This window comes from Triturus cristatus, chromosome 6 (assembly GCF_964204655.1).
Source record: "Triturus cristatus chromosome 6, aTriCri1.1, whole genome shotgun sequence".
Classification (NCBI taxonomy): domain Eukaryota; kingdom Metazoa; phylum Chordata; class Amphibia; order Caudata; family Salamandridae; genus Triturus; species Triturus cristatus.
In genome coordinates, this window is record NC_140589.1 from 1,020,038,374 (window position 1) to 1,020,065,701 (window position 27,328).

General features: G+C 49.0%; 1 protein-coding gene across 1 annotated transcript in view; it reads left to right on the forward strand.

Annotated features, from left to right (window-relative positions):
- Positions 1 to 27,328, forward strand: part of BUB1 (BUB1 mitotic checkpoint serine/threonine kinase) — an 850,308-nt gene that overhangs the window by 612,425 nt on the left and 210,555 nt on the right. The window contains exon 25 of the mRNA XM_085611813.1: positions 1,062 to 1,288. Within this exon, the coding sequence (XP_085467939.1) occupies positions 1,062 to 1,288 (227 nt within the window). The remainder of the gene's footprint in view (positions 1 to 1,061; positions 1,289 to 27,328) is intronic.

The window sequence follows — 27,328 nt, forward strand, 5'->3', positions numbered from 1 at the left end:
GCGTCCTCGCCCCAGGCTGTCGTCTCCCACATTCAAACTACGGCGAACCTTCTGCATTCGCTGGGGTTCTCTATAAACGTGCCGAAGTCACGTCTGACTCCTTCTCAGACGCTCCCTTTCATCGGATGCTGTTCTGGACACAGTGCAGTTTTGAGCTTATTCTCCCGAGCAGCGAGTCCAGGATGTTCAGGCTATGATTCCATTATTTCAGCCTCTATCCTGGATTTCGGTGAGACTGAGGCTGTTGGGCCTCATGGCCTCCTGCATCCTGTTGGTAAGACATGCCAGATGGTGTATGGGGGCTCTGCAGTGGGACTTGAAGTTCCAATGGGCACAGCATCTTGGAAATCTCACCGATGTGGTTCAGATCTCAGAAGGAACTGCGAAATACCTGCACAGGTGGTTAACGAACCGCAGTTGGGTCAACGGCAGACCTCTCTCCCTTCCCCAGCCAGATCTGACAATTGTGACGTTTGTGTCACTTCTGGGATGGGGCGGCCACCTGCGCTCACTTAGTTTCACCCATGCCCTTTGTTATACCACAGTGCACACCTGCGTAACCTTCCTCCTCTACTACCTTTTCCTCTCTGCAGGAAAGACCACTCAAAACGTGACCTTCCTGTCGCTCTACCAACTAGCCAGTATTTTTTGCCCCTAATGCCCAAATGCTTTGAGGATTGTCCATTTTTGCTAACTGACCTATTACTGACCTAGAAATATCTGGAGCACTTATGTTCTAATTGAGTATTCCTTACGTCTGTATCAGTACATAAATGGGAAGGCCTCTAATCTTCTAGGTTTGCCTTATTGCTTACCATTGTTAACTGTCTATTTGATATGAAGAACAGAATATCTGTTGCGTTATATTTTAGTTTTAGAAGTGTAAAACCTGTTGTCAGTTTGGCACCTATGGATTGTATTTACATGCCTAATTGTTGAAAATTAAGTATTCTTCAGAACTCTGGAGTAAAGAATTGTGGTAAATGACTGCGCTTTATGAACATGGAGACCATTTCATGGATTGAGTTGCTTTATTTCGTTTCTTGTGTTTTTTTATGTAGTCCTCTTCAGGAGCAACATCCGTCGATGAGTGTGCAGCCTGTTGCATCATTCTCTGGGTTCAACCACCAAGCTGGGATTGGGAAGGTTCCAGAAACACACTTTGAACAGAGAGAACATCCCTTGCCAGCCTGCACACTTTATGATCTTGGTACCCGTGCAGAAAATACTGTACTGCAGCCATTTGCCAGTGGGGTGAACGATGTGGATCATACTGCAGAAGCTGAAGGTAGAATATAGAATTGTCAATTAACGATCCACATTAGATTGTTCAAACTGATACAATTTCATAGAGTGACTTGGTCTTAAACGTCAACTGGCTTACATCAGTTTGATTGCCAAGAGGCTCCGACTTTGAAATGTCCAATCTTTTTTCTCCTTTGGGCATGCTAAGTAGGTCTGGGCAGAGTTCTGCTACTCGTAACTCCGTGAAGTGACAAACTATATTCCGCGCCACTCCCCTAAGTTATTTGGAACTCCACACTGTACGCAGAATGGGAAAAACTCAGCGAACAGAGCGGAGTTTACCACCCAGGCTTACTGCGAATCTGTGAGACAGCTTGTTCTTACTAGGGGGCCTTTGACTAACAGAACCTGGCTGGTCCTTGAAACATTTGTAAAGACACTTTATTTCCTAACACAATTGATGCTTGACACCTGTTTCATAACTTCCATCACACGTCAGTTTTAGGTACTCTTGTCTCACCAAACTTTTTATTAGCTTCCTGAACTACTAATTCTGACTAACCTGTCGAAAATAATGAAGATGTACACTATATGCAATGTAAAATTGTAATTCAGACTAATGTTGCAGTTAATTATACATTTAGTTTACGATTATTTATGCCAGTCCAAACAGTACTGAAAGGTTTGCCTCTTAAATATTAGTGCCATGTAAGTCTCTTCTTTTGGAATGACACCATGAGCTAGGTCAACAGCCCGTTTGGCATCCAACAGTTTTTCACATTTTTGGAATAAGACTTTGTATGAAAACGATGACTTAAATATTGCATTTTTTAAAATCTTGGGTCATTCGATGCATCATTATCTGACTCGCGTTCCAATCCCTCCATAACTGTCCAATATCCTATGTACATCATACCCCTTTATCACTCTTCACTGTAACAACTTTTTATAGTGAATGCTTTTATTATGCCTTAGTACAGGTAGACCGCATTTAACCACACACCAGTGTATTATCCGTTCATAAGTGATTAATGTATCATATGAATCTTTGAACTTGCATATATAACGAGTAATGCATCAACATCGGAGCCAATTACCAATATTTATCATGTAACATGATGGAGTCTGTTTCAATAAGGTGATCTGATGGATCGGATGGATTCTTTTACCTGCCAATCGCGTACCTGAAAAGTTGAAAATGTGCACCAAGAAGTGGCTCCATAGTGCTGGCTTTGATGTGACATCATGAGACATGTGCGCTGCCACGCCAGGACTTTAATGTTATTTCCTTTTTTTCTGCACCCATCAGTGGGGATCCTGAGTTGCTCTGTGCTGCAGTTTTCACTTCAAATTGTATTGGCGCGGCTAATTCTCCCTCTGATTCAGAATTTCAAAGAGCTTAGCCCTCCACATTCGAAGATCCATGCCCCTGGAGTATGAAACTGCACATCTCAGTCTGGTTATTCATTTGGTCGCTATGTAGGAGCAGGTGGGAGCTTCTCTTTCTTGAGCCTTCAAGCAGTGGAGTCATTGCCTCTACAGGTCCTGGTACAGATACCATTCTTAAGCTCCGTCAAGGAGGCTTTGCCCATGGAGAAGTAGTCCCACACCAAATATAGGTAAGTACTGAATCAAGGATTCTTTTTCTTTCTTTCAACTTCTCTTCCATTGCCTAGGGAGGTTGTCTGGTCTGCTGTCCCATTCCCAGATTCTGATTGCAATGTCTTTTTCAGATTCATTTTCTGTTACGGAGGACCTGAGTCCGGTGCCACTCCTTCTCCTGCCCTGGCACTGCCGGGCCCACTTTTTAATTTTCTGGCTCCTGGAGGTGCCCCTGCAGGCCTTGTTGGTTGTGTACTGCCCATCTCCCCTTCCTTCGACTTCAAGCCCATAGGCAGCTATGAGGTCTAAGTCTTCCACCTCTGGCAGCCTCTTCTCTGGTGCCAGTTTATGCTCCGGACGTCAATACAGATCTGGCAACCCTTATTTTGCTGCAAGAGGCCTTGCCATTTGTTGGAGCATTGGTGTGGACTCCAGTGTTCTTCATGGCGCTGGCTCAGCACCCATATTAGGAGTCCCCTTGAGCCAGTGCCATTTTGACCCAGATGAAACACTGTTAAAGCCAGCTTTGGGCCCCCTGTTCATTTCATGCAAATTTCAGATGGGCTTTCATGAAAGACGATGGAAAATTGTTATCCTCTTCCTTTGCCTGACGGTCTGGCTCCAAACGTAATCTGAAATCTTTTCAATGGCATACACCTGTTGACTTACTTCTCCCATCTCACATGCCCTTTGACAGATGATAGTTTTCTAGTCGTGTAGTGCAGGCCTCTGCGGCACCGGTGGGCTCCGACCATTCAAGTCACTGGCAATTAATATGAATTATTGGAGATTCAGGGTCCCTCATTATCTGCAAAGGGGCATCTCTATTGTGCTACTTGCCAACTGGTTTTGCTTCTACTGAATAACGCAAAAACATGAGGGAGTTACCCTAGTACCCGGATGTTGCTCCTGAAGAGGACTATATAAAAAAAAACACAAGAAACCGAAATAAAGCAACTCAATCCATGAAATGGTCTCCATATTCATAGCCGCAGTCTTTTACCACAATTCTTCACTCCTGAGTTCTGTAGAATACTTATGTCTACACATTATTTTCAACAATTAGGCATGTAAATACAATGCATAGGTGCCAAACTGACAACAGCTTTTACACTTAGAAAACTAAAATATAACGCTACAAATATTCTGTTCTTCATATCAAATTGACTGACTGTTAACAAACCGAGAAGATTAGAGGCCTCCACATTTATATACGGATACAATCAAGGTACAGACGTAAGGAATACTCAATTAGAACATAAGTGCAGAACAAAACAAAAACTCCCTTTTTTCATTGATCAAGAATCAAACCTAGCCCGTATAGTAACACGGCAAACCAGATGGAAAACTTATGTGATATAGTATATACAAAACTTCCCCAAAAATGTTGGATTAAAGAAAAACATCCATGTTGCTGAATTGAGGCAATGATAATGAATAAACTCAAAAACAAAATCTAAAACATATATTCAAATATATTGTACTTTTTATAAAAAAAAATCACAATATCTAAAAAATTGGGACAAAGTGCAAATGCATAAATCCACAAAATCATATCAACATATATATGTACCATATTCATTATGTGTATCATTCATATAGTTAAAAACAATATACTTGCAAAATATTAAAAACTGATAAAAATTCTCAAACAACTGTCTGTGGCGTTTCGGTGAAAAGTAAATGATTCGTCACCTTCAGGACAAGTATTGCAAGTTATCTAGACATCACTATGAAAAAAGATAATTGTTTTTAGAATTAAAAAAATATATTAAAATATCTTCACACTGCATACATTTTACAGCAACCCGATAGTTAATTGTAATAATACAATAATAAAAGCATCTTAAAAAACACCCCAGAAATCCTAGTTTTGTTCTACTTTTACTGAACCATGCGAGGGACCTCTTTGAAGTGGTTTGTGATGGATTTGAGGCTGCCAAGAAAATTATTAGATCCAGTCTTGACAAAATAAACTAAGTGACAAGTTCTAAGGGTGCCTCTTTATCGATATTTCGGCATGCTTGGATGCTTCATTCTATGGGTCACTCAGAGGAAGGACATTCAAACCTTAAGGATGCGTCTTTTGAGAGATACTGCTTCTTTGCTGACAAGGCAGATTCAGCCTTAGACAGAATTAAACAAGAAAGTGCTGAGTTTGGTCCAAAGAGGAGCTCAGCTCTAATAATCCTGCTCTACATGATAGTAGGAAAAAACAAAAATATAGTTTTCTACCCTAGATTGCTCATATATCAAATGTCCCTCAAAATATTTGACTGGAAGATCTTTGTCTTAATACAGGAAAACATGGCTAAGACGAGCCTTTATCTGGTAACAAAAAACTACTGGTCTAATGTAGATAAGTTAAAAGCAGGCCAATGTTTTATGGATTATAAACAAGACCCAGGCTTTGAACCATTCTTGGATTAACTCTTCCCAATGAAAAAAGAGTACTTTATTTGAAATTTTGACTGGGCACTCTGTCGCTCACATCAACAGTCAAATGATCATTAAAGTCTGCTGAGGGAGCAGATCTGCTCCACTTTTCTTTGGGAGGTCAAGAAACAATTATACCCTTGTTATGCTAGCACACGTTGGGCATCTGAATATTTTATCTATGTCGACTTTTCCTTAAACATAAAATCAGATTGTGCAATGAACCTTTAGACTTTTGCATGAGAACAAACAAGAAAAAAGTAATTTTCTTCTGAATCAGCCTAAATTTATGCAGCTTGGAAGAGTAAGATATGAGCCTAGAAAATATTGTCTGTTTTTTAATAATAATTTGAACATGAATGCATAGCTGTATAAGTGTGTTCCGGTTATTTCTGAACATGTTTGATTATAACTAGAGACTGCTGAAGCTGTTACAATAGACCTGGTATATAAAAGAGTCAAACTTAACAAATCTCATTATACCTATGCTGTAACAGTTTATATCTGAAAGAAACAGTTATAGGTTCCTTACCTTAGAATTACCCCCAGGCGTCAGACTGGAGCAGATCCGGAGAGAGCTGTACCTCCTGTCAATTTTTGACTGGCTTTTTCTCGAATTTTGTCGACATAGTTTTGTAGTTCATCGACTCCTGGTGCACACGGGATGCCCAGCTCCAAGGCTTGCGGTTCCTGTAGCTGACTGATGTCGGTGACTAATCCGCAGTGCGGGTGCCTCTTCTGCATGGAGCGCGACCACGAACCTAAGTCGTGCTCCGACTGCCGGACCAAGAATCCGAAGTCTGTGTGAGCGATCCGAGAGCTTCTGGAGGCCCGGTAGTTGGCTCCGTGCAGTTCGAGGTCCCGGTCGAGGGATGCGGGTAGTGCCCCTTCCACGGCTCCACATGCATAGCCCGACGGGCCGACTCCGGGCTTCCCTCCTTACCCAGGACCCGGAGCGACCCCTGCCCAGCTTCGTCAATTTTATGGAGCGAGGCATGTTATCTTTGGGCAGCCTGACTCCACCAGTGCAGCTTCAGGCCCCTCTGACTCGGCTGGGGGCCCTGGGCCTTTGACGCCGGCAGCGCCGGTATCTCAGGGCTAACTTGGATCCTGGCCTGGATCCGGATCAGTGCCAGTAGACCTTGTAATGTCTTTCCCGGCGCCGACTCCACTGGCACCATGCAGGCAACCGACATCGACTAAGTCCCCAGCCGACGTCGACCCCAGCCTCTACCTCGAGGTAGACACTGAGACGGACCAGCGTCAGCCGACGCTGGATCCTGCGCGGACGGGTACTTTTGTGCCCCTGTTCTACCCTGGCTCTTTAAAACCAGATTGGCAGCCAGAGGAGGGTGTGGAGGACTGGAAGGGGTCTGGAGAACCTTTGACGTACCAGTTAGGTTGTGAACCGGAATGGAGAGAGGAACTGGGGGAAGCCAGTGGTTTGGATACCTCACCAGATCTTGGCATGTTGTCTCCTCCTACCGTGGCTACAGAGGAGGGAGTTCAATACACAGTGGTGTTGCCTAGGGCGGCTGAGGCTATCAGCCTTGAGCTACCTACTGTGGCGGTCAGGACTAACCTCCTGACAGGGGTGCTTCAACCAGCAGCGAGCTCTCCGGAGCCCCTGCTGCTGTTCAATAAAGCCCTGACAGACATCCTTTTGGGCGCCTGGTCGAGGTCCCACTTGGGGGCTCCTGTGGATAGGATGATTGCCCGACGCCACCGCCCGGCCCCGGGTGACCACATTTTCCTCTCCCAACACACCATCCCTGAGAGCTTGGTGGTCTAAGCCTCCACCCCCAAAGGTGCATTCCCGAACGCTCCACCAGATAGGGAATCCAAAAAGCTGAACCATCTTGGGAAGATGTTTTCTTCCTCCAGCTTGGGACTGCAGTTGGTAAACACTGCATGTCTGTTGGGCCTTACACCCACTCCGTGTTGGATACGGTTGCGCAAGTGCTGCCTCAGTGCCCAGAGGAGGCCCGGTCCGTACTCTTCCGGACAGTTGATGAAGGGAGAATCTGTAAGAGACACGTTAGTGATAGATTCCCTACCTTAGAATATCCCCAGGCGTCAGACTGGACCCGGAAAGTTTTTGTAGCAGTACCCCTGCGCGTCAGTAGGTGGCACTTTTGAGACTTTTGTCTTCCCCTTTTTTCTCCTGGTGCACGTAGGGATGCCTGGCTTTAAGTCTTGTGGGGCCTGCCGTCGCAATATGTCGGTGTCAGGGTTCACGGGAGGTTTCCTCCGCGTAATTTGGAACCCACCACTGTGAATATCATCTCCTCGGTTAAACCGAGTAATGGAATTCATGGGGCTCTCAGTTGGCGTATTTGTTGGCGCCGCTGGATTTCCAATATGGCCGCTGACGCATTCTTGGGTCGGCGTTCTAGTCTTTACTGAATTCTAACGCAGCAGGTGAGGCGCGCCTGCCAACGTTCTCGAGCGCACTTCACCAGAGAAATTATCGAAGCAACACGTACCTCACCGTCTTGGAAGCTAGGGTAGGTCGCGTCGAGGAATTTCGTCGTGCTATCCTTCGACGGTCACCTTACATACTCAGGTTAGTGTATCTCGTAGTAACTCGAATAGTATATAGAACCTATTCCTGACAAGTAGGAAGTCCGAATTCTAGTCATGAGTGACAAAGAGTAGTTCAGAGTCCGGTGACAATTCTGAGTTAATTCCGCAGAAGGAAAAGACTCTCTCAGAGGATACAGTAAGACTCTCTTGGAGTATTCATAGTTTAAAACCTGAACAACGCGAAACCCTCCTCGCACTGTTCATGTTTAATTCCTGTTGGGACAAGACAGATAGCGCATTAGTCTTAGAGTTTCCGAGTAAATCTACCATAGTACCTAAACAGCGAAAAGAACCTCAGACATTATAGATAAAAAGGTTATCAAAAACTAGGAAGTCTATTACGCCTAGCTTACCGTTATCAGTTCCTAAGGCTGTAGCTCAACGAAAAAGTACAACATGCTCACGGCTAGAAGATGAAGTAAGTTAACAGTTACACACAGCAGTGTAGTTATACTCGACAGAGAAAATTCACGTTACTCACCTGTTTAATTCTATTTCCAAGACCCGACACCACCTTCACTCCAGTAAGAAAAGAAGAAGAAGAAAGGGTTAGCAAGAGCCAGAGCAAGTCAGTTGTTACACACTCAAGCAACTGAGAAATAGAAGAGAGGTTTGGCCCTGAATACCTCCTGGTAAGACAAGCTAATTCATTACCTCATATACAGTAAGTTAATTGCTTAAGGAATTGTGTAGTGAACAAATGCTAATTGTTGCAGAATCGTTTCTCTACAACGACGAAGATATCCAGGGCTGTCTCTTCTCTGTCCAATTCCCCTTTCCCCCGTCGACACTTGCCCGTAGAGAGTTATACCTATTCTCGCGGAAACGTTCCGATGGGGGCATTGGGAAATTGGCATCATTCTGCTCCCGTGTTAGTTGAAGACTGTAAACGCCTCTGACAGAGTGAAGTGCCCACGTTGTCATCAGCACCTGAGCAGAATGGCGGAAGGGTTAGATCTAAAAAAATTTGAGTGAAATACTTGGAAATATACAAAGGGATCTAGGAGCTGTTAGAGAGGAGAATCAAATCTTAAGACAGGAGATACTAGTTATCAAGGGAAGGGAGACCATTTCTGGAACAAATGTAAAATCCACAGCCTTTGAAACTCTAGGACAAAACATAAGTTCAAGCTCTGTACCCTTGGGTACCACTCAGGTGGTGCACTCCTTGTCCCCAGTAATTCCCCTTGCTCCTCCGGAGCGATTTAATGGAGACACCCAAAAGGCCCAGATTTTTCTGACTCAATGCTCCCTACATTTTATGTGCCGTCCTGCGATTTTCCCTGATGCTCAATCTCGGGTAGCGTTCATTTTATCTTATCTTAGTGGGGATGCTGCCTCCTGGTCGATGCCCTTAGTAACACAAGATGATCCAATCCTTTACAATCTTGAAGATTTTAAGAAAGAATTTCTTCGTATATTCGATAGGAGGAAAGCTTCACAGGCCACGTATAATGAATTGCTAGAGCTTCGTCAGGGTAATAGAGAGTTGGTGGCTTATTTGGCTCAATTTAATAAGTTGGTAGTGGAGACAAATTGGCCAATGAATAACAGAGCAGCAGTGTTTTACAGGGGATTGAAAGATGAACTAAAAGATGCCCTGTCTCAGGTTCCAAATCGACCCTCTGAAATCTCAGCCTTAATAGACCTGGTGTTAGAGATTGATTATCGCCTAAATGAAAGAAAGGGAGAAAGAAGAAGGGATTTTAGATCAAGTGTCCCTCGGTTTGATCGAATCAAGTCAGAATCAACACGAACTGTTGAGCAAACCACTCGAGAGGAACCTATGCAGATAGGTGCCATTAGAGGCCCATTGTCGCAGGAAGAAAAAGAAAAAAGACGTCAGAACAAGCTTTGTATGTACTGTGGAGGAAGTGGTCACTTTGTTAAGGCCTGTCTGAAGAGACCTAAGTTACAAAACAAGGAGAAGGAAAACTCTCAGCACCACCAGTAGGCGGAGTTGGACTGGTGGATGCAAGTAAAGACACAACTCCAGTGTTTCATCAACTGGCGAACACCCAGCAAGTCTCCACACCTCACCTGACCTTAGCTGTTACTTTGAAATTTCGGACAGTGATCTTGCAGGAAATCGCAATCATGATAGACTCCGGGGCAACTGGTAAATTTTGCGATCAAAAATTTGCAGTTCAGATAGGTTTACTGGCAATCAAAAAGGAGAAGAGCGAAAAGGTTAAGGCAGTTGATGGGTCAGACTTAACTTCAGGACCAATAACCAGCCACACTGAATCTGTACAGATAATTACCAAGGAGGGTCATCAAGAACTAATGCAGTTTGATCTAATAGATGCTCCTCAATTTCAATTCATTTTAGGAATTCCATGGCTCACAGAACACAATCCGTCAATTGATTGGGAGGCCAGAACCATAGCCTTAGATTCAAAATATTGTGCCCAACATTGTTTCTCTGAACCAGACACTCTAGCTGAAAAAAGTGTGGCTGCGCAACTTTGTGACAATGGACAGACAGTATGCGTAATTCAAACTACTGAAATTCCTAAAAACCTTCAGGATTTCAAGGATGTTTTTGACGAAGCTGAAGCAGAAAGATTACCTCCACATCGGTCTTATGACTGCAAGATAGACCTGGAACCGGGGGCGAATTTACCATGCAGCCGAGTTTACGCCCTCACTGAAAAGGAGAATCTTCATCTAAAGGAATACTTAACGAAAAATCTGGATAACGGTTTCATTAGACCTTCCCAGTCACCAGTATCCTCCCCTCTCTTTTTTGTGCCCAAGAAAGGAGGGGACCTTCGAACCTGTATAGACTTTCGAGCAATCAATAGAATAACAACAAAGAATCGTTATCCTTTGCCTCTGATCTCTGTGTTGATTGACCAAGTTAAAGAAGCCAAGATTTACACCCGGCTTGATCTTCGGGGAGCCCATCACCTAATCAGAGTGCGAGAAGGTGACGAATGGAAAACAGCCTTCAGGACTAAATACGGTCTTTACGAATATCAGGTGATGCCGTACGGCCTATGCAATGCGCCAGCGGCATTTCAGTACTTCATAAACGATGTTCTGAAGGACTTCATTGATCTATGTGTGATAGTATACATAGATGACATCTTGATTTATTCTAAGTCTGAAGAGGAACATCACGGACAGGACCGAGCTGTTTTACAACGTCTCAGAGAAAATTCCTTATATGTGAAGCTAGAAAAATGTTTGTTTAACACCACCACAGTAGAGTTCCTGGGATTCGTGTTGTCACCTTCTGGAATCACCATGGATGAACACAAGGTAAAGGCAGTTGCGGCCTGGCAATCTCCAACCACTATCAAGGAAGTCCAGAGTTTTATAGGCTTTGCTAACTTCTATAGAAGATTTATCCATGGTTTTTCTCAAAAGATTCTACCTTTAACCAGATTATTGAGAAAAGGAGTTCCTTTTAATTGGTCAGAGGAAGCTGAGCAAGCATTCACCTTATTAAAGAAACGTTTCACTTCGGCACCTATTCTTCTACATGCTGACCCCACAGAGCCATTTTATCTAGAGACTGATGCCTCCGACTTTGCTATAGGAGGCATTTTATCTCAAAGGCACAAAAACACCGGCCAGCTGCACCCTGTGGCGTATCGTTCTCGTAAACTCAGCCCAGCGGAATGCAACTACACCATCACAGAGAAGGAACTTTTAGCCATCAAGGATGCTTTTAAAGAATGGAGGCATTACCTCATGGGTGCTAAGCATACGGTGACGATATTCACTGACCACAGAAATCTGAAGTTTTTACGTTCTGCAAGAACTCTTACACCACGTCAGCTTCGATGGTCCCTCTATTTTGCGGAATTCGACTTCGTCATCACATACAGGCCTGGTTCCCAAAATGGGAAGGCGGACGCCTTGTCCAGATTGGATACTGACCATCAGAGTATCAAGGTCGAAAATCAGCAAATAATTCCGGCTGACAGAATCATTGGAACCATTTCCTTGGAACCTTTTGAAGATCAAATTCGAGAACACATGACCACTGCTCTTATCCACGACTGGGCCGCTGAAGACCCTTTACGAACTGTCCAGAATGGATTACCCTATCACGGACAAGCACTATTCCTACCCACCACAGACCTTCAAACTAAAGCCTTACGTGAATGTCACGATCACCCTCTAGCAGGTCATAAGGGTGTCCACAAGACAGATGAATTAGTTAAACGAAGTTTCTGGTGGCCACACATGACAAGTGACATTCGGCAATATGTTTTGGGATGTGAGATTTGCACTCGGGGAAAATCGGACAGGCAAGCACCAAAAGGCCTTTTACAACCTTTACCAACTCCCCCATATCCCTGGCACACAGTATCTTTAGACTTAATTGTCGATCTCCCATCCTCTCATGGTTTTGACACTATCCTAGTCTGTGTGGACACTTTTAGTAAAATGACACATTTTGTACCTATTAAAGGCACACCAACATCACTACAATTATCACAGTTCTTTAACCAACATGTCATTCGCCTTCATGGCATTCCTAAGGTGTTAATCACTGACAGGGGGTCCCAATTCCTATCTCGATTCTGGAAAGCTTACATAAAAGGGTTAGGTATCAACCACCGCTATTCCACTAGTTTCCATCCAGAAACGGATGGACAAACTGAACGCACAAACCAAGAGTTAGAACAATACCTACGGCTTTATTTGCTTGATGAGGAAGCAGATTGGCCTGATTACTTGTGGTCTGCTGAATTTGCTCACAATAATGCTCAAAATGTTTCCACTGGGTACTCCCCCTTTTTCATAACTTCTGGCAGGCATCCTAATGCACATATTCATTTGTCTAACATCGAAGTCCCTGTAGTTCAGGATTTTGCCCAACGCCTAGTCAACATCCACCAATCGGCTACACAAAATTTGGCCGCTGCTAAGGCGTCTTATAAACGTGGTGCTGATCGGAAAAGACGACCTACGCCCATCCTTAATGTAGGAGACCTCGTTTGGTTGTCTACAAAGAATTTACGCCTGAAGGGCACCCGTAAATTCCAACCACGTTTTATGGGTCCTTTCCCTATTGAAAAAATCATAAATTCTGTCACCTATCGTTTGACATTGCCAGCTACTACTAAAATTCACCCGGTTTTTCATGTTTCCCTACTAAAAAAGGTGCAATCCACTTTACGTCACACATCTCCCCCTGCTCCCATTATTGTTGAGGGAGACCCTGAATATGAAGTAAAGAGAATTTTGGACTCAAAATGGAGTCGCAACCACCTTTTTTATCTCATTGATTGGAAAGGTTTTGGACCTGAAGAGCGATCCTGGGAGAAATGCTCGGATGTCCACGCGCCACATTTGATCCAGGCCTTTCATGCCAAGTATCCTAATAAACCTCGCTTGGAGGAAACCCCGTTGAGAGGGGGTACTGTCAGGGTTCACGGGAGGTTTCCTCCGCGTAATTCGGAACCCACCACTGTGAATATCATCTCCTCGGTTAAACCGAGTAATGGAATTCATGGGGCTCTCAGTTGGCGTATTTGTTGGCGCCGCTGGATTTCCAATATGGCCGCTGACGCATTCTTGGGTCGGCGTTCTAGTCTTTACTGAATTCTAACGCAGCAGGTGAGGCGCGCCTGCCAACGTTCTCGAGCGCACTTCACCAGAGAAATTATCGAAGCAACACGTACCTCACCGTCTTGGAAGCTAGGGTAGGTCGCGTCGAGGAATTTCGTCGTGCTATCCTTCGACGGTCACCTTACATACTCAGGTTAGTGTATCTCGTAGTAACTCGAATAGTATATAGAACCTATTCCTGACAAGTAGGAAGTCCGAATTCTAGTCATGAGTGACAAAGAGTAGTTCAGAGTCCGGTGACAATTCTGAGTTAATTCCGCAGAAGGAAAAGACTCTCTCAGAGGATACAGTAAGACTCTCTTGGAGTATTCATAGTTTAAAACCTGAACAACGCGAAACCCTCCTCGCACTGTTCATGTTTAATTCCTGTTGGGACAAGACAGATAGCGCATTAGTCTTAGAGTTTCCGAGTAAATCTACCATAGTACCTAAACAGCGAAAAGAACCTCAGACATTATAGATAAAAAGGTTATCAAAAACTAGGAAGTCTATTACGCCTAGCTTACCGTTATCAGTTCCTAAGGCTGTAGCTCAACGAAAAAGTACAACATGCTCACGGCTAGAAGATGAAGTAAGTTAACAGTTACACACAGCAGTGTAGTTATACTCGACAGAGAAAATTCACGTTACTCACCTGTTTAATTCTATTTCCAAGACCCGACACCACCTTCACTCCAGTAAGAAAAGAAGAAGAAGAAAGGGTTAGCAAGAGCCAGAGCAAGTCAGTTGTTACACACTCAAGCAACTGAGAAATAGAAGAGAGGTTTGGCCCTGAATACCTCCTGGTAAGACAAGCTAATTCATTACCTCATATACAGTAAGTTAATTGCTTAAGGAATTGTGTAGTGAACAAATGCTAATTGTTGCAGAATCGTTTCTCTACAACGACGAAGATATCCAGGGCTGTCTCTTCTCTGTCCAATTCCCCTTTCCCCCGTCGACACTTGCCCGTAGAGAGTTATACCTATTCTCGCGGAAACGTTCCGATGGGGGCATTGGGAAATTAGCATCATTCTGCTCCCGTGTTAGTTGAAGACTGTAAACGCCTCTGACAGTCGGTGGCGGACCCCCACGATGTTTGTCTCTACTGCCTGAAGACGGACCACGACTCCCGGGACTGTCGGGCCATGGCCCCGAAGGCCTTGAGGTAGCGGCGCCGGAAGTTGCTGGAGGCCCAGCACTTGTCCCAACGCCGTTCCAGGTCCAGGGACTATTACTGGGAACGCTCGCGGGGCTGCAGTCGTCGCTCCTCGGGCTCCAAGTCTTCACCTTCGGATTCCAGTAAGCGGCGACATAAAAAGAAGTAGAAGAAGCGTGTTGGCTCTCCAACATCACCCCGCCGGTCCTCGGATGCAGACGAGGGCGAAAGGGATTCTGCCCCAGCGGCTCCTTTGGGTCCAGGGAGTCCCGTGGCCTACCCTCCATACCCGGGTCCAATGGCGACTCCCGAACAGGTGCAAGAGTTCCTTGCCACCATGGGCTGCCTTTTTAGGCCTCGGGCTCCCGCCGGCGCGCCTTCGGGCCCCGCGGTCCCGTGTCTAGATCCTGTTGGGTCATCGGCGGCGCCGGCGGACCCTGCTTTGGCGCCACAGGATCCTACGCCGTTGGCTCTGGCCCTGGCACCACGAGGTCCAGCGTTGCCGGCTCCGGCCCCAGCACCACCCTCGGCTCTGCCTCTGGCGCCGCAGTGGGTGCCATTTGTTCCGCCCTTGCCCCGGTTCCAGGACCATTTCGTTCCTAACTGGGACCCGCTTTGGGAGGCGGCGCCAGCCGGCGGCGTTTCCGACGCCATATGTTCCTTCTCTGGCTGTGCCGCCGCGGTCTGTTCCCCCTGCAATGGAGGTGTAGGATGACTGGGAGGGGTCCAAGGACCCTCTTGCCCGTCAGTGTGACTCCGAGCAGGACTGGGTGGACGATTTGGAGGACGCAGGCGGCCTCGATTTCTGATGGATACATCTGCCAGTGCATTCCTCACCTTGTGAATATCCCCTGCGCCAGCATTCCACGGAACTTTTTTCCCCAGCTCTCTACGCCGATGTGGACGACGTCCTAATGCATCGGCTCCGCTCGCGACTCCGTATGACGTCACCGGAGCCATAAGATAAGTTCCCTTTTTTCCGCGCCGGTAATGCGCAACGGTTTTCCAGCACTCTCCTGCTACTTTGTAGTAGTGTAGTGAGTTACTGTTGGTAAATTTGCCATGTCTTCGACTAGGAAGTCGGGTTTCAAACCTTGTAGGGAATGTGGGGGCCACATGTCGATGACAGACCCCCATGAAGATTGTTTGTGGTGCCTTTCTTCTGACCACGACGTGGAGGACTGTTCCAGCTGCAGAAGGATGAATCCAAAGGCCTTGAAGGAGGCGAAGCTCTATATGGCCAAGGCTAAGAAGGAGAAGAGAGGTAGGAAGAAGGAGAGATCGAGGCCAGCGTTGTCGACTTCGCATTCTTCGAAGTCGAAGAAACACCATAAGAAAAGGAAGCATTCCTCTCGGTGCCGGTCTTCGAAGAGCAAGGCGTCGAGATCGACTTCGCGTCGAAGTAAGGATGTGTCTCCTTCTCCATCTCCAAGGAAGTCTCCAGAGAGATCACGGTCCCCGGCGCAGTCCCCGGCGAAGTCCCCGGCGCAGTCACCGGCGCAGTCACCGGCGCCAGTTGAGTCTTCTGCCTCTGAGGTCGAGCAAGAACAGGAAAGGGAGCCTTCTCCAGAGCCGGCTGATCCTGTGGCTCCTGTCGAGGACCTTTCGGCTCCAGTTCCAGGTACTCCTCAGCCGGATCCGGGATCATTCCCTTATCCGCAGTTCCCGACTCCGGGTGCGGATTAGACGCATTTTATAAATGCTATGTATGGGATTTTTCATCGGGCTGCCTTCCCATCCGGCGCACCTTCTGGTCCCGTGGGTCCTATGGCGTACACTTTGGGAGTACCGCAGCATTATGCTCAGGCCCCGTTTATGCCCTTTCTGCCGATGGCGCCTTTGTGGCAGTTTCCGGCGCCGTCTGGGGATCCATCTTGGCTTCGATTGGATCGACCTTCTTCGGAGCCTTCCTCGACGCCGTTGTGGACTCCCTCGGCTCCGCGTCCGGCGGCGCCGACTCCGACACCTCCGGCTCCACGTTCGGTTCCACCGAATCAGCGTACGGCGCCACCGACGCCGGTTCCTCAGATCCGCTCAAGGAGAGAGGCACAGAGAGTCTTGAAAGAGGAGCGTTAAAGAGAAGAAGTGGAAGAAGGTGAGGTGGATACATCTTCTGACGACTTTGAAGGGATTTAAGAGGCTAGTGGTCTCGATACAACTCCGGAGTGGGAGCATTCTTCTACTAGATCCTCTCCACCGCAGGAGCTGGCTCCTTATCTAGTAATAAAGAAGGCCGCAGAGTTGCTGGACTTGCAGTTGCCCTCTGCTGAGTATAAACCTAACCTTCTGACGGAGATACTGCATTCGTCTACATCGACCAGTGAACCCTTGTTACCTTTTAATGAGGCTATCTTGGAGCCAGTTATGGACGTCTGGCGTAAGCCACTCTCTTCGCCGGCAGTCTCCAGACAGGTGGCAAGGAGATATAGGGTAGCTCCTGGGGATCCAGGTTTTCTATCTTCCCACCCTTCTTCAGAAAGTCTTGTGGTGCAGGCTTCATGTTCGAAGCATGCTTCAGGAGCATTTCCTCAGACTCCTGTGGATAGGGAGTCTAAAAAGGCTGATCAGACGGCTAAAAAGGCCTTTTCTTCAGGGAGCATGGCGCTTAAATCCACTAATGCCACCTGTTTACTAGGGCGCTATGTTCATGCTCTTATGGACTCAATGTAATCTTTGGCCCCTTAGTTGCCAGAAGGGGATAAGGCGTCTTTTATGGAAGTGGTCACTGACACTCAGGCTGCTGCAAGGCAGGTAATTCAGTCGGGCTGGATACCGCTGATTCCGTGGCAAGGATAATGGGGTCTTCGATAGCCACTAGGAGGCAAGCGTGGCTTCGTTCCTCTGGCTTTTCTACAGATGTTCAGGCCACTTTGGTGGATTTGCCCTTTGACGGACAAAAACTCTTTGGCGAGAAGGCTGATTCCGCCTTGCAAAGATTTAAAGAGAGCAGGGTAACGGCGAAATCTTTAGATTTGCAGGCTCCTGCTAAAGGATTTGGTTTTTAAAAATTCAGAGGCTTTGGCAGATCTTCATTTCGCTCTTTCCGGCAGCCTCAGCAGCAGCAGCAACAGCAGCAGCAGAATCCCCTCTATAGGTCGTATAGAGGAAGACAAAGAGGACGGAGAGGTTCTGGCCGCAACCCATCTTCATCTTCTGCCTCCTCTGCTCCCAATGAAGCATCAGGGAAGCAGCCCTAGATCCCCCATCCTGGATCATGTAAGACCTGTGGGGGGTTGGGTGTCCCACTTTCTGCGAGGTTGGAAATCTGTTACAACCGACCTATGGGTTTTGAACCTCATGGAGACTGGGTACGCCATTCCCTTTCGGGAGTTTCCTCCCCCTTACCCTCCTTGCCAGGGTTACTGCTCGGAAGACCATCTGCTTCTTCTGCAGAAGGAGGTTCTAGCTTTGCTTCAAAAAGGTGCGATAGAGGTGGTTCCGGAGCAGGAAAGGGGTCAGGGATGCTACTCCCGGTATTTCCTGATTCCCAAGAAGGACGGCAGATTGCGTCCGATTCTGGCCCTCGGAGTCTTGAATTTTTACCTGAAACAGGAGAAATTCAAGATGCTGACCCTTGCTCAGGTTCTTCAAGCGTTGCAGCAAGGAGACTGGATGGTGTAGCTAGACTTGCAGGACGTGTACTTCTATGTCCCAATCCTGAAGTCGCACAGGAAGTATCTCCGTTTTACGGTTGGGTCGCAACATTACCAGTTTGCGGTCCTCCCGTTTGGTCTTACTACCGCACCTTGAGTCTTCACGAAGGTGATGGCAGTGGTGGCTGCTCATCTCAGGAGGTTGGGGATTCCGGTTTTCCCCTACCTAGACGACTGGCTTCTGAAGGCAGAGTCCCCAGAGATGGTCCAACATCATCTGCAGGTAACATCTCAGCTGTTATTCGACTTGGATTTTTCGATCAGTGTACCCAAATCTCACCTGGTGCCCTCTCAAAGCAACCTGTTCATAGGGGCGGTACTGGACACTACTGTGTGTCGAGCATTTCCTCCTCAAAGAATTCTCGACATTCAGGAAATGGTCCCTTTATTCCGCAATGGAGCGGTTGTTCCAGTTCTGAAGGTCCTTCGCCTGCTCGGTCTGTTCGCCTCCTGCATTCTGTTGGTCAACCATACACGCTGGCACATGAGGGCGCTCCAGTGGTGCCTCCGCAGGCAGTGGTATTAGCACAACGGAGATCTCAGGGAATCGATCAGGATCTCCAGAGAAGCTGCCGCGGATCTATCTTGGTGGAGCGTGGAGGGCAATCTGTCTCAAGGAAAGCCCTTCCATCTACCTCCATCGGTGGCCACAGTGAAAACGGATGCCTCCACCCTGGGGTGGGGCGCTCATCTGGGGGATCTGGAGATCAAGGGTCTTTGGTCTCCAGAGGAAAGGTTGCTTCACATCCACCTTCTGGAATTGCGGGCGATTCGTTTGGCACTCAAGACCTTCCTCCCTTCCCTTCACGGTCATTCTGTTCAAGTCCTGACGGACAACACTACCGCGATGTGGTATGTCAACAAGCAGGGAGGAGTGGGGTCGCATTGTCTCTGCAGAGAGGCCCTGCGTCTATAGTCCTGGGGACAGGACCATCAGATTTGTCTAATGGCAAATCATCTGGCTTGGGTGCTGAACGTACGTGTGGACAGTCTCAGTCGGCAGTTCTCCGCCGACCACGAGTCGAGGCTCCATCCAGAGGTGGTTTGTCATGTCTTTCGGACGTGGGGGACACCTCGGGTGGACCTATTCGCCACCCGCGAGAACGCGCACTGCCCGTCATTTTGCAGTCTCCAGTATCCGATGCAGGGAGCGTTGGGGGACGCGTTTCAGTTGAGTTGGGGCTCACAACTCCTTTACGCGTTTCCTCCCATACCCTTGATTCCTCGGGTTCTGAGGAAGATTCGCCAAGACCGGGCCCAAGTTATTTTGGTCGCGCCAGATTGGCCAAGAAGGGTGTGGTCTCCCTCTGAGGGCGGATCTCCTCTCACAGTCGGAGGGGCAGGTTCTACACCCCCACCTCCAGAGATAACACCTTCATGCCCGGAGATTGAACGGGGCAACCTGAATTCCTTCTCTCTCCCGCCTGATGTGGTGGATGTTATTTTATCGGCCAGGCGACACTCCACCAAGTCCATTTACTCATATAGGTGGTCTAAGTTTGTTAAGTGGTGTTGAGAGAGATCCATTGACTCTTTAAAAGCCCATCTTTCTGATGTGCTTCAGTTTGCTCTCTCCCTGGCTCAGCAGGGCTGTGCTGTGGCCACGTTCAAGGGCTATCTATCGGCCTTATCGGCTTTTCTATGTCTTCCTGATCAACCGTCATTATTTAAATCTCCGATTGTACTAAGGTTTATCAAAGGCCTTACAAACAAGTTTCCTCCTACTCCTTTTGTAATGCCACAGTGGGACCTTAATCTTGTCTTAACTTTTCTGATGGGGTCCCCGTTTGAGCCTCTTCATAGTTGTCCTCTGAGGCTGTTGTCCTTTAAGACGGTCTTTCTTATAGCCATAACCTCGGCAAGGAAGGTGAATGAGCTTCAAGCGCTTAGTTCTACACCCCCTTTTTTAACATTACATGCTGAAAGGATGGTTCTTAGGACCAGGGCTGCCTTCTTGCCTAAAGTAGTTACTCCGTTTCATTTGGGGCAGTCTGTTACTCTGCCTGTTTTTAATCCACCTCCTCATCCTTCCAAAGAGGAGGAAAGCCTTCATCGTCTGGACCCAAAAAGAGCTGTCAGCTTTTACTTGGATAGAACGAAAGACTTTTGTCTGGACGATCAGCTCTTCGTGGGTTATGTTGGACATTATAAAGGAAGAGCGGTGCACAAGCGCACTTTATCGAGATGGATCATCCTTGCCATCAAGATCTGCTATGCTCTGGCTGGTAAGGTTCCTCCTGAGGGTATTAGGGCTCATTCAACTAGAGCTAAATCATCTTCATCTGCTTTGGCCAGGGGTGTTCCTGTAGCAGATATTTGTAAAGCCGCGACTTGGGCCTCCCTCCATACTTTCGCAAAGCATTATTGCTTGGACTCTGAGATGAGGAGGGAGGGCCACTTCGCGCTCTCTGTCTTGCAAGACTTTTTGGTATAGGAAGGTGGACACCCTCCTCCGGGAGTGGGGACTGCTGTGGGAATCTATTCACAAGGTGAGGAATCCACTGGCAGATGTAGCCATCAGAAGAACAAGTTACTTACCTTTGGTAACGCTTTTTCTGGTGGATACAGTATCTGCCTGTGGATTCCTCACTGGCCCACCCGCCTCCCCGTTGTCCACCTTTGTATGCCTTAAAAGATGTCTTGTTTGAGATGTTATGCTTTCTGGTACATTGGTAGGAAATGCTTGTTTATTTAGGTTTCCTTTTGTATATGTTCTATTTATATTTGATTGTATACTGTGTATACTTTGAAACTGTCGTTGGTCCACCTGTGCGCCTTGGAGGCACGGAAAAAATGGGTGGAACTGACGTCATCACGCCGACGTGGCTCTCTTATGGCTCCACTGACGTCATACAGAGTCGCGAGCGGAGCCGATGCATTATGACGTCGTCGGCGTAGAGAGCTGGGGAAAAAAAGTTCAGTGGAATGCTGGCGCAGGGGATATTCACAAGGTGAGGAATCCACAGGCAGATACTGTATCCACCAGAAAAAGCGTTACTGAAGGTATGTAACTTGTTCGTCTCTTCTGACCCGGGGTTTGCCTCTCCCCCGCCTACCATGGAGGAGGGCGCCTCCTACATGATGGTGCTCCGTCGGGCTGCTGAGGTCCTCAACCTCGATCTACCTACGGTGGCCCTCAAAACTAATCTCCTCACTGAGGTGCCCCAGACAGCGTTTACTTCCTCGGAGCCCCTGCTTCCCTTCAACGACGCCCTCACTGACGTCTTGTTGGGCACTTGGTCGAGGCCGGACACAGGGGCTCTGGTGGATAAGAATGTTGCCAGGCGTCGCCGCCCGACGCCTGGTGACCCCGTGTTTCTGACCATTCACCCCACGTCTGAGAATCTGGTCATTCAAGCCTCGACATCGCAGAGCGCCTTTCCCGCGGCTCCGCCGGATAAGGACTCTAAGAAGCTGGAGCAGTTCAGGAAGCGGTGGGTCTCTTCGGGCAGCCTAGGGCTGCGGTTGGTGAACACCGCCTGCTTATTGGGCCGCTACTCCCACGCGGTGTGGGATACGGTTGCTCAGGTGTTGCCTCAGTGTCCTGAGGAGGTCCATGCTGTACTGTCCCAAGCAGTTGCTGAGGGTAAGGATGCGGCTAAGTTCACCATTCGGTGTGGTTTCGACACAGCTGACTCTCTTAGCAGGGCGATTTCTATGACGGTGGCGCTTCGTCGCCACACCTGGCTACGGTCCACCGCGTTCTCGCCCATGGACATGCCCTTTGATGGCACCCACCTGTCTGGTGATAAGGCCGACTGTAAACTGAAGCGTTTTAAGGACTCGCGGGCCATGGCCAAGTCCTTAGGTCTTTCCACCAAAAGCCCGCCCACTCTTGGTTTTCACTCCTTTCATGGCCACGGCAGAGGTGACCAGGCAAGTTACTTCAGCAAGCCTGTGCAGAACCAGCCTCAGCGCAGCCGCGGTTTCCGCAGGGGTGAGTCTGGGAATCAGCGTGGGGGTCACTTCACCTCCGCCCCTGCTGCTTCTACATCCAAACCTTCCTAATCCGAGCTTTGTGGAGCACCCCACGCCGGTGGGTGGCATAATCCGCCACCACCTCCTCCACTGGCGCGATACCACATCGGACAAGTGGGTGTTGCAGATCATCTGCAGGGGTTACTCCCTTCCCTTTCTGTCCTCCCCTCCGGTCATGCCACCTCGGTGCCACTGCATGTCGGGGGATCACTTGGTACTTCTCCAGCAGAAAGTCTCGGCCCTCTTGGCAAAGGGGGCCATCGAGTGCATTCCTGAGCTGAAAGTCTGGAGTGGTTGTTATTCCCACTACTTTCTGGTCCCCAAGAAGGACAAAGGGGGCCTGCGCCCCATCTTGGACCTCTGGAACGTCAATCGCTTCCTCCGAAGGAGAAGTTCAAAATGCTGACTCTGGCTCACGTCCTGGCTGCCCTCAACCCTGGAGACTGGATGGTAGCGTTGGACTTGCAGGACGCATATTTTCACATCCCCGTCCTGCCGGCCCACCAGCGTTACCTGCGGTTCATGGCAGGCCAGGAGCATTTTCAGTTTGCTGTGCTCCCCTTCGACCTTACCAGCGCCCCTGGGGTGTTCACGAAGGTGATGGCGGTGGTCGCAGCTCATCTGGGCAGGTCAGGGGTGTCCTCCTTCCCCTACCTCGACGACTGGTTGTTGAACGCGGGCTCGCCCCAGGCAGTCGTCAACCACCTTCAGACTACGGACGACCTCCTGCATTTGCTGGGGTTCTCCATCAACGTGCCGAAGTCCCTCTCAGAAGCTCCCCTTCATTGGAGCGGTTCTCGATTTGACGCTGTTTCGGGTTTATCCTCCCGAGCAGCGAGTCCAGGATATTCTGGCTATGATTCCGATCTTTCAGCCTCTGTCCCGGGTTTGTCAGGATGACCCTCCGGCTTCTGGGCCTGATGGCCTCCTGCATCCTGCTGGTGACACATGCCAGACGGCATATGCCGGCTCTGCAGTGGGACCTGAAGTTCCGGTGGGCGCAGCATCAGGGCAACCTGTCCGATCATGTCCAGATCTCGGAGGGCACTGCACGGCAATTGCAGTGGTGGCTCACAAATCGCGATTGTGTCAATGGCAGATCCCTCTCCCTTCCCCAACCGTAGCACACAGTGGTGACAGATGTGTCCCTCCTGGGATGGGGAGGCCACTTGGGAGAGGCGGAGATCAGAGGCCTCTGGTCTCTGGCGGAGTCCCGGCTCCATATCAATCTGTTGGAGCTTTGGGCGATGCGACTTGCACTGAAGGCATTCCTTCCTTCTGTCCGGAGAAGTGTGGTGCAGGTGTTCACGGACAACACCACCGCCATGTGGTATTGCAACAAACAGGGCGGGGTGGGGTCTTGGACCCTATGTCAGGAGACTCTGCGCCTCTGGACATGGCTGGCTCATCAAGGCATTACCTTGGTGGTTCAACTTCTGGCAGGTTCTCTGAACGCCAGGGCGGACGAACTCAGCCGCCGCTGCTTGATGGATCACGAATGGCGTCTGCACTCGGACGTGGTGCAAGGTCTCTTTCTGCATTGGGGAGAGCCTTGGTTAGATCTATTCGCCACCGAAGAGAACGCGCAATGTCATTAGTTCTGCGCGTTGGAATTTCCAAGGCGGTACTGGCTCGGCGACGCTTTTGGTCACGAGTGGAGTTGCGGTCTCTTGTACGCCTTTCCGCCTATACCACTTCTGCTCAGAGTGCTGAAGAAGATTCGACACGACCGGGCCCAAGTCATCCTTGTGGCTCCGGATTGGGCATGAAGATACTGGTATTCCAAGCTACTCAGCATGGCGATCGATTCCCCCGAGCCGACTGCCTATTCGGGACAATCTTCTGTAGCAGCAGCAGGGGACGGTCCTCCACCCGAACCTGCCCAGCCTCCTCCTCCATGTGTGGAGATTGAGCGGCGACAGTTGACAGCTTTCGATCTTCCTCCCTAAGTCTGTGAAGTCATTCTGGCAGCCAGGCGTCTCTTCACTAAGACTGTATACGCCTGCAGGTGGAACAAGTTTGTGGCATGGTGCACAGCAAAGGCTGTGGATCCCATTTCGGCCCCTCTTTCTGAAGTTCTTCTGTTACTTCTTTCTTTGGCCCAGCAGGGCTCTGCTCTGGGCACTATCAAAGGTTATCTTTCGGCCCACTCCGCCTTTTTAAGGCTTCCAGATCAGCCTTCTCTTTTTAAGTCCACGGTTGTTAACCGTTTCCTAAAAGGCATTACGCACACGTTTCCTCCCGTGCTGTTCATAATGCCTCAGTGGGACTTAAACCTTGTCTTGACGTATCTGATGTGCGCTCCCTTTGAGCCTCTTCATACCTGTCCTTTGCATCTTCTCACTCTTAAGACGGTTTTCCTGGTAGCTATCACCTCTGCCAGAAGAGTGAGCGAGCTCCAGGCTCTTTCTTCCAAACCTCCTTTCCTTTCTGTTCATCAGGACAGGTGGTTTTGAGGACTCGTCCTTTTTTGCCAAAGGTTGTCACGCCCTTCCACATCGGGCAGACCATCACTTTGCTCACCTTCTTTCCGCCTCCGCATCCTTCGAGAGAGGAAGAGAGGCTCCACCGTCTGGACCCAAAACGTGCGCTCTCGTTCTACCTGCTGCGCACACGACAGTTCCGGGTGGATGACCAGCTCTCTGTTGGCTACGTGGGCGCCAAGGGAGGTCGGGCTGTGAACAAGCGGACCATCTCTCAGTGGGTCGTTCTCTGCATTAAGGCCTGTTGCACGTTGGCTAAGAAGGAGTCTTCTGTGGGGCTGCGTGCCCATTCCACCAGGGCAACGGAAGCCACTACTGCCTTGGGACGCGGCGTCCGCTTGCAGGACATTTGTCAGGCAGCCACATGGGCCTCGCTGCACATGTTTACCAAGCATTACTGCCTTGACAGTCAGGTCTGGAGAGACGGCTTCTTTGGCTGTTCTGTTCTCCATGAATTTCTGGTGTAATCCTGTTTGCAGACCCTCCACCGGGGTTGGTATTGCTGGGGTATCTATTCTAAGGTAAGGAATCTATCACTAACTTCTTTTTCAGATGCACAAGTTACTACTTGTGTAATGATATATCTGTAAGAGACATTAGTTAGTGATAGATTCCTTACCGCCCCACCCATCCTCCCCGTTCTGCAAACTGATTTCTAGGGTTAAGGTCATCCTTTTCAGGGCCCTAGTTTCATGGCACCAGTGGTCAGTTTCTTGTATGGCTCTGCGTTCCTGGCACGGAAAGTCATGTACAGAACTGACGTCAGTGTGCATGGGTGGCGCCTATGTAGTCTCCGTGACGTCATCTCGGTGCTTACGAGGCCAGCGACGGACGCGGAGCCGCATGGCGCCACCTGCTGATGCGCAGGGGTGCTGCTTCAAAAGCTTTCCGGATCTAGTCTGACACCTGGGGATATTCTAAGGGAAGGAATCTATCACTAACTAATATCTCTTACAGATATATTGTTTTTACAAGTAGTAACTCGTGTGACGCAGCAAAGTTTACTATCCGCTGTGGGCTGGATACCGTCGACTCACAAGGCAGGACGATTTACATGTCAGTAGTCCTTAGACGCTACGCCTGGTTGAGGTTGACTGTTTTTTCAGGGGATGTCCAATCCACTCGTATGAACATTCCCTTTGATGGCCGTCGCCTATTTGGTGACAAGGCAGACAACACACAGGAACGCTTTAAGGACTCTCGGGCTACGGCCAGGTCCTTGGGCCTCTCCACCACCCACCCTGCGCAGTCTGCCTTTCACCCCTGTTGTGGCTATGGAAGGGGTGCCCCGCCACGTCCCGCCCAGACCCACTGGCCGGCGCAAGCTGTTCAGCCTCAGCACAGCTGGGGATATGGGAACTACCGCCGTGGTTCTGGGGGCAAGCGGGCGGGCCATTCCACCACAGCCGCCTCTGCAGTAGCCTCCAAACCTTTCTAATCTGACATTTCAGGGCCACCAAACGCCAGTGGGCAGCAGGATTTGCCACCACCTCCCCCACTGGTGCACCATCACATCAGACAGGTGGATTTTGCAAATAGTCCGAATCAGCTCCTCCCTCCCCTTCGAGACTACCCCTCCCACCATGCCACCTCAGTGGATCATTTGGCCGTTCTCCAACAGAAAGTTTCGGCACTCTTGGCCCAGGGAACCTTCGAGCGATTTCCTGTCCCAGAAGTAGGTCGTGGTTGCTATTCCCACTACTTTCTGGTGCTCATGAAGGACAAAGGCCTGCGTCCTATCTTGGATCTCAGGAACGTCAACTCAGGTCCTGTCTGCCCTAGACCCTGGAGACTGGATGGTAGCATTGGACTAGCAGGATGCTTATTTCCACATCCCCGTCCTGCCGGCCCACCGAAGGTACCTGCGGTTCACGGTAGGCCACGAGCACTTTCAGTTCACCGTGCTCCCCTTTGGCCTTACCAGCGCCCCATGGGTTTTCACAAAAGTGATGGCGGTGGTCACAGCTCATCTGCGCAGATCAGGGGTTACAGTCTTCCCCTTTCTCGACGACTGGCTGTTGAAGGCGGGCTCGCCCCAGGCTGTCATCTCCCACCTCCAGACAACGTCCGACCGCCTGCCTTTGCTGGGGTTCTCTGTCAAGGTGCCTAAGTCACACCAGACTCCCTCTGAGAAGCTCCTTTTCATCAGAGCGGTTCTGGACACAATGCAGTTTCGAGTCTATCCTCCTGAACAGCGAGTCCGGGATATTCGGGCTATGATTCCGATCTTTCAGCCTTTATCCTGGGTTTTGGTCAAAATTACCCTGAGGCTGCTGGGCCTCAGGGCCTCTTGCATCCTGCATCCTGCTGGTTGATCATTCCAGGTGGCATATGCGGACTTTGCAGTGGGACCTGAAGTTTCAGTGGGCACAGCATCAGGGGAATCTGTCCGATTATGTTCAGATCTCGGAGGGCACTGCACGGCAATTGCAGTGGTGGCTAATGAACCTGGATTGGGTCAACGGCAGATCCCTCTCCCTTCCCCAACCGGAGTTCACAGTGGTGACAGATGCGTCACTGCTGGGATGGGTCGGCCACATGGGAGAGGCGGATATCGGAGTCCGAGCTGCACATCAACCTTCTGGAGCTTTGGGCGATCCATCTTGCACTAAAGG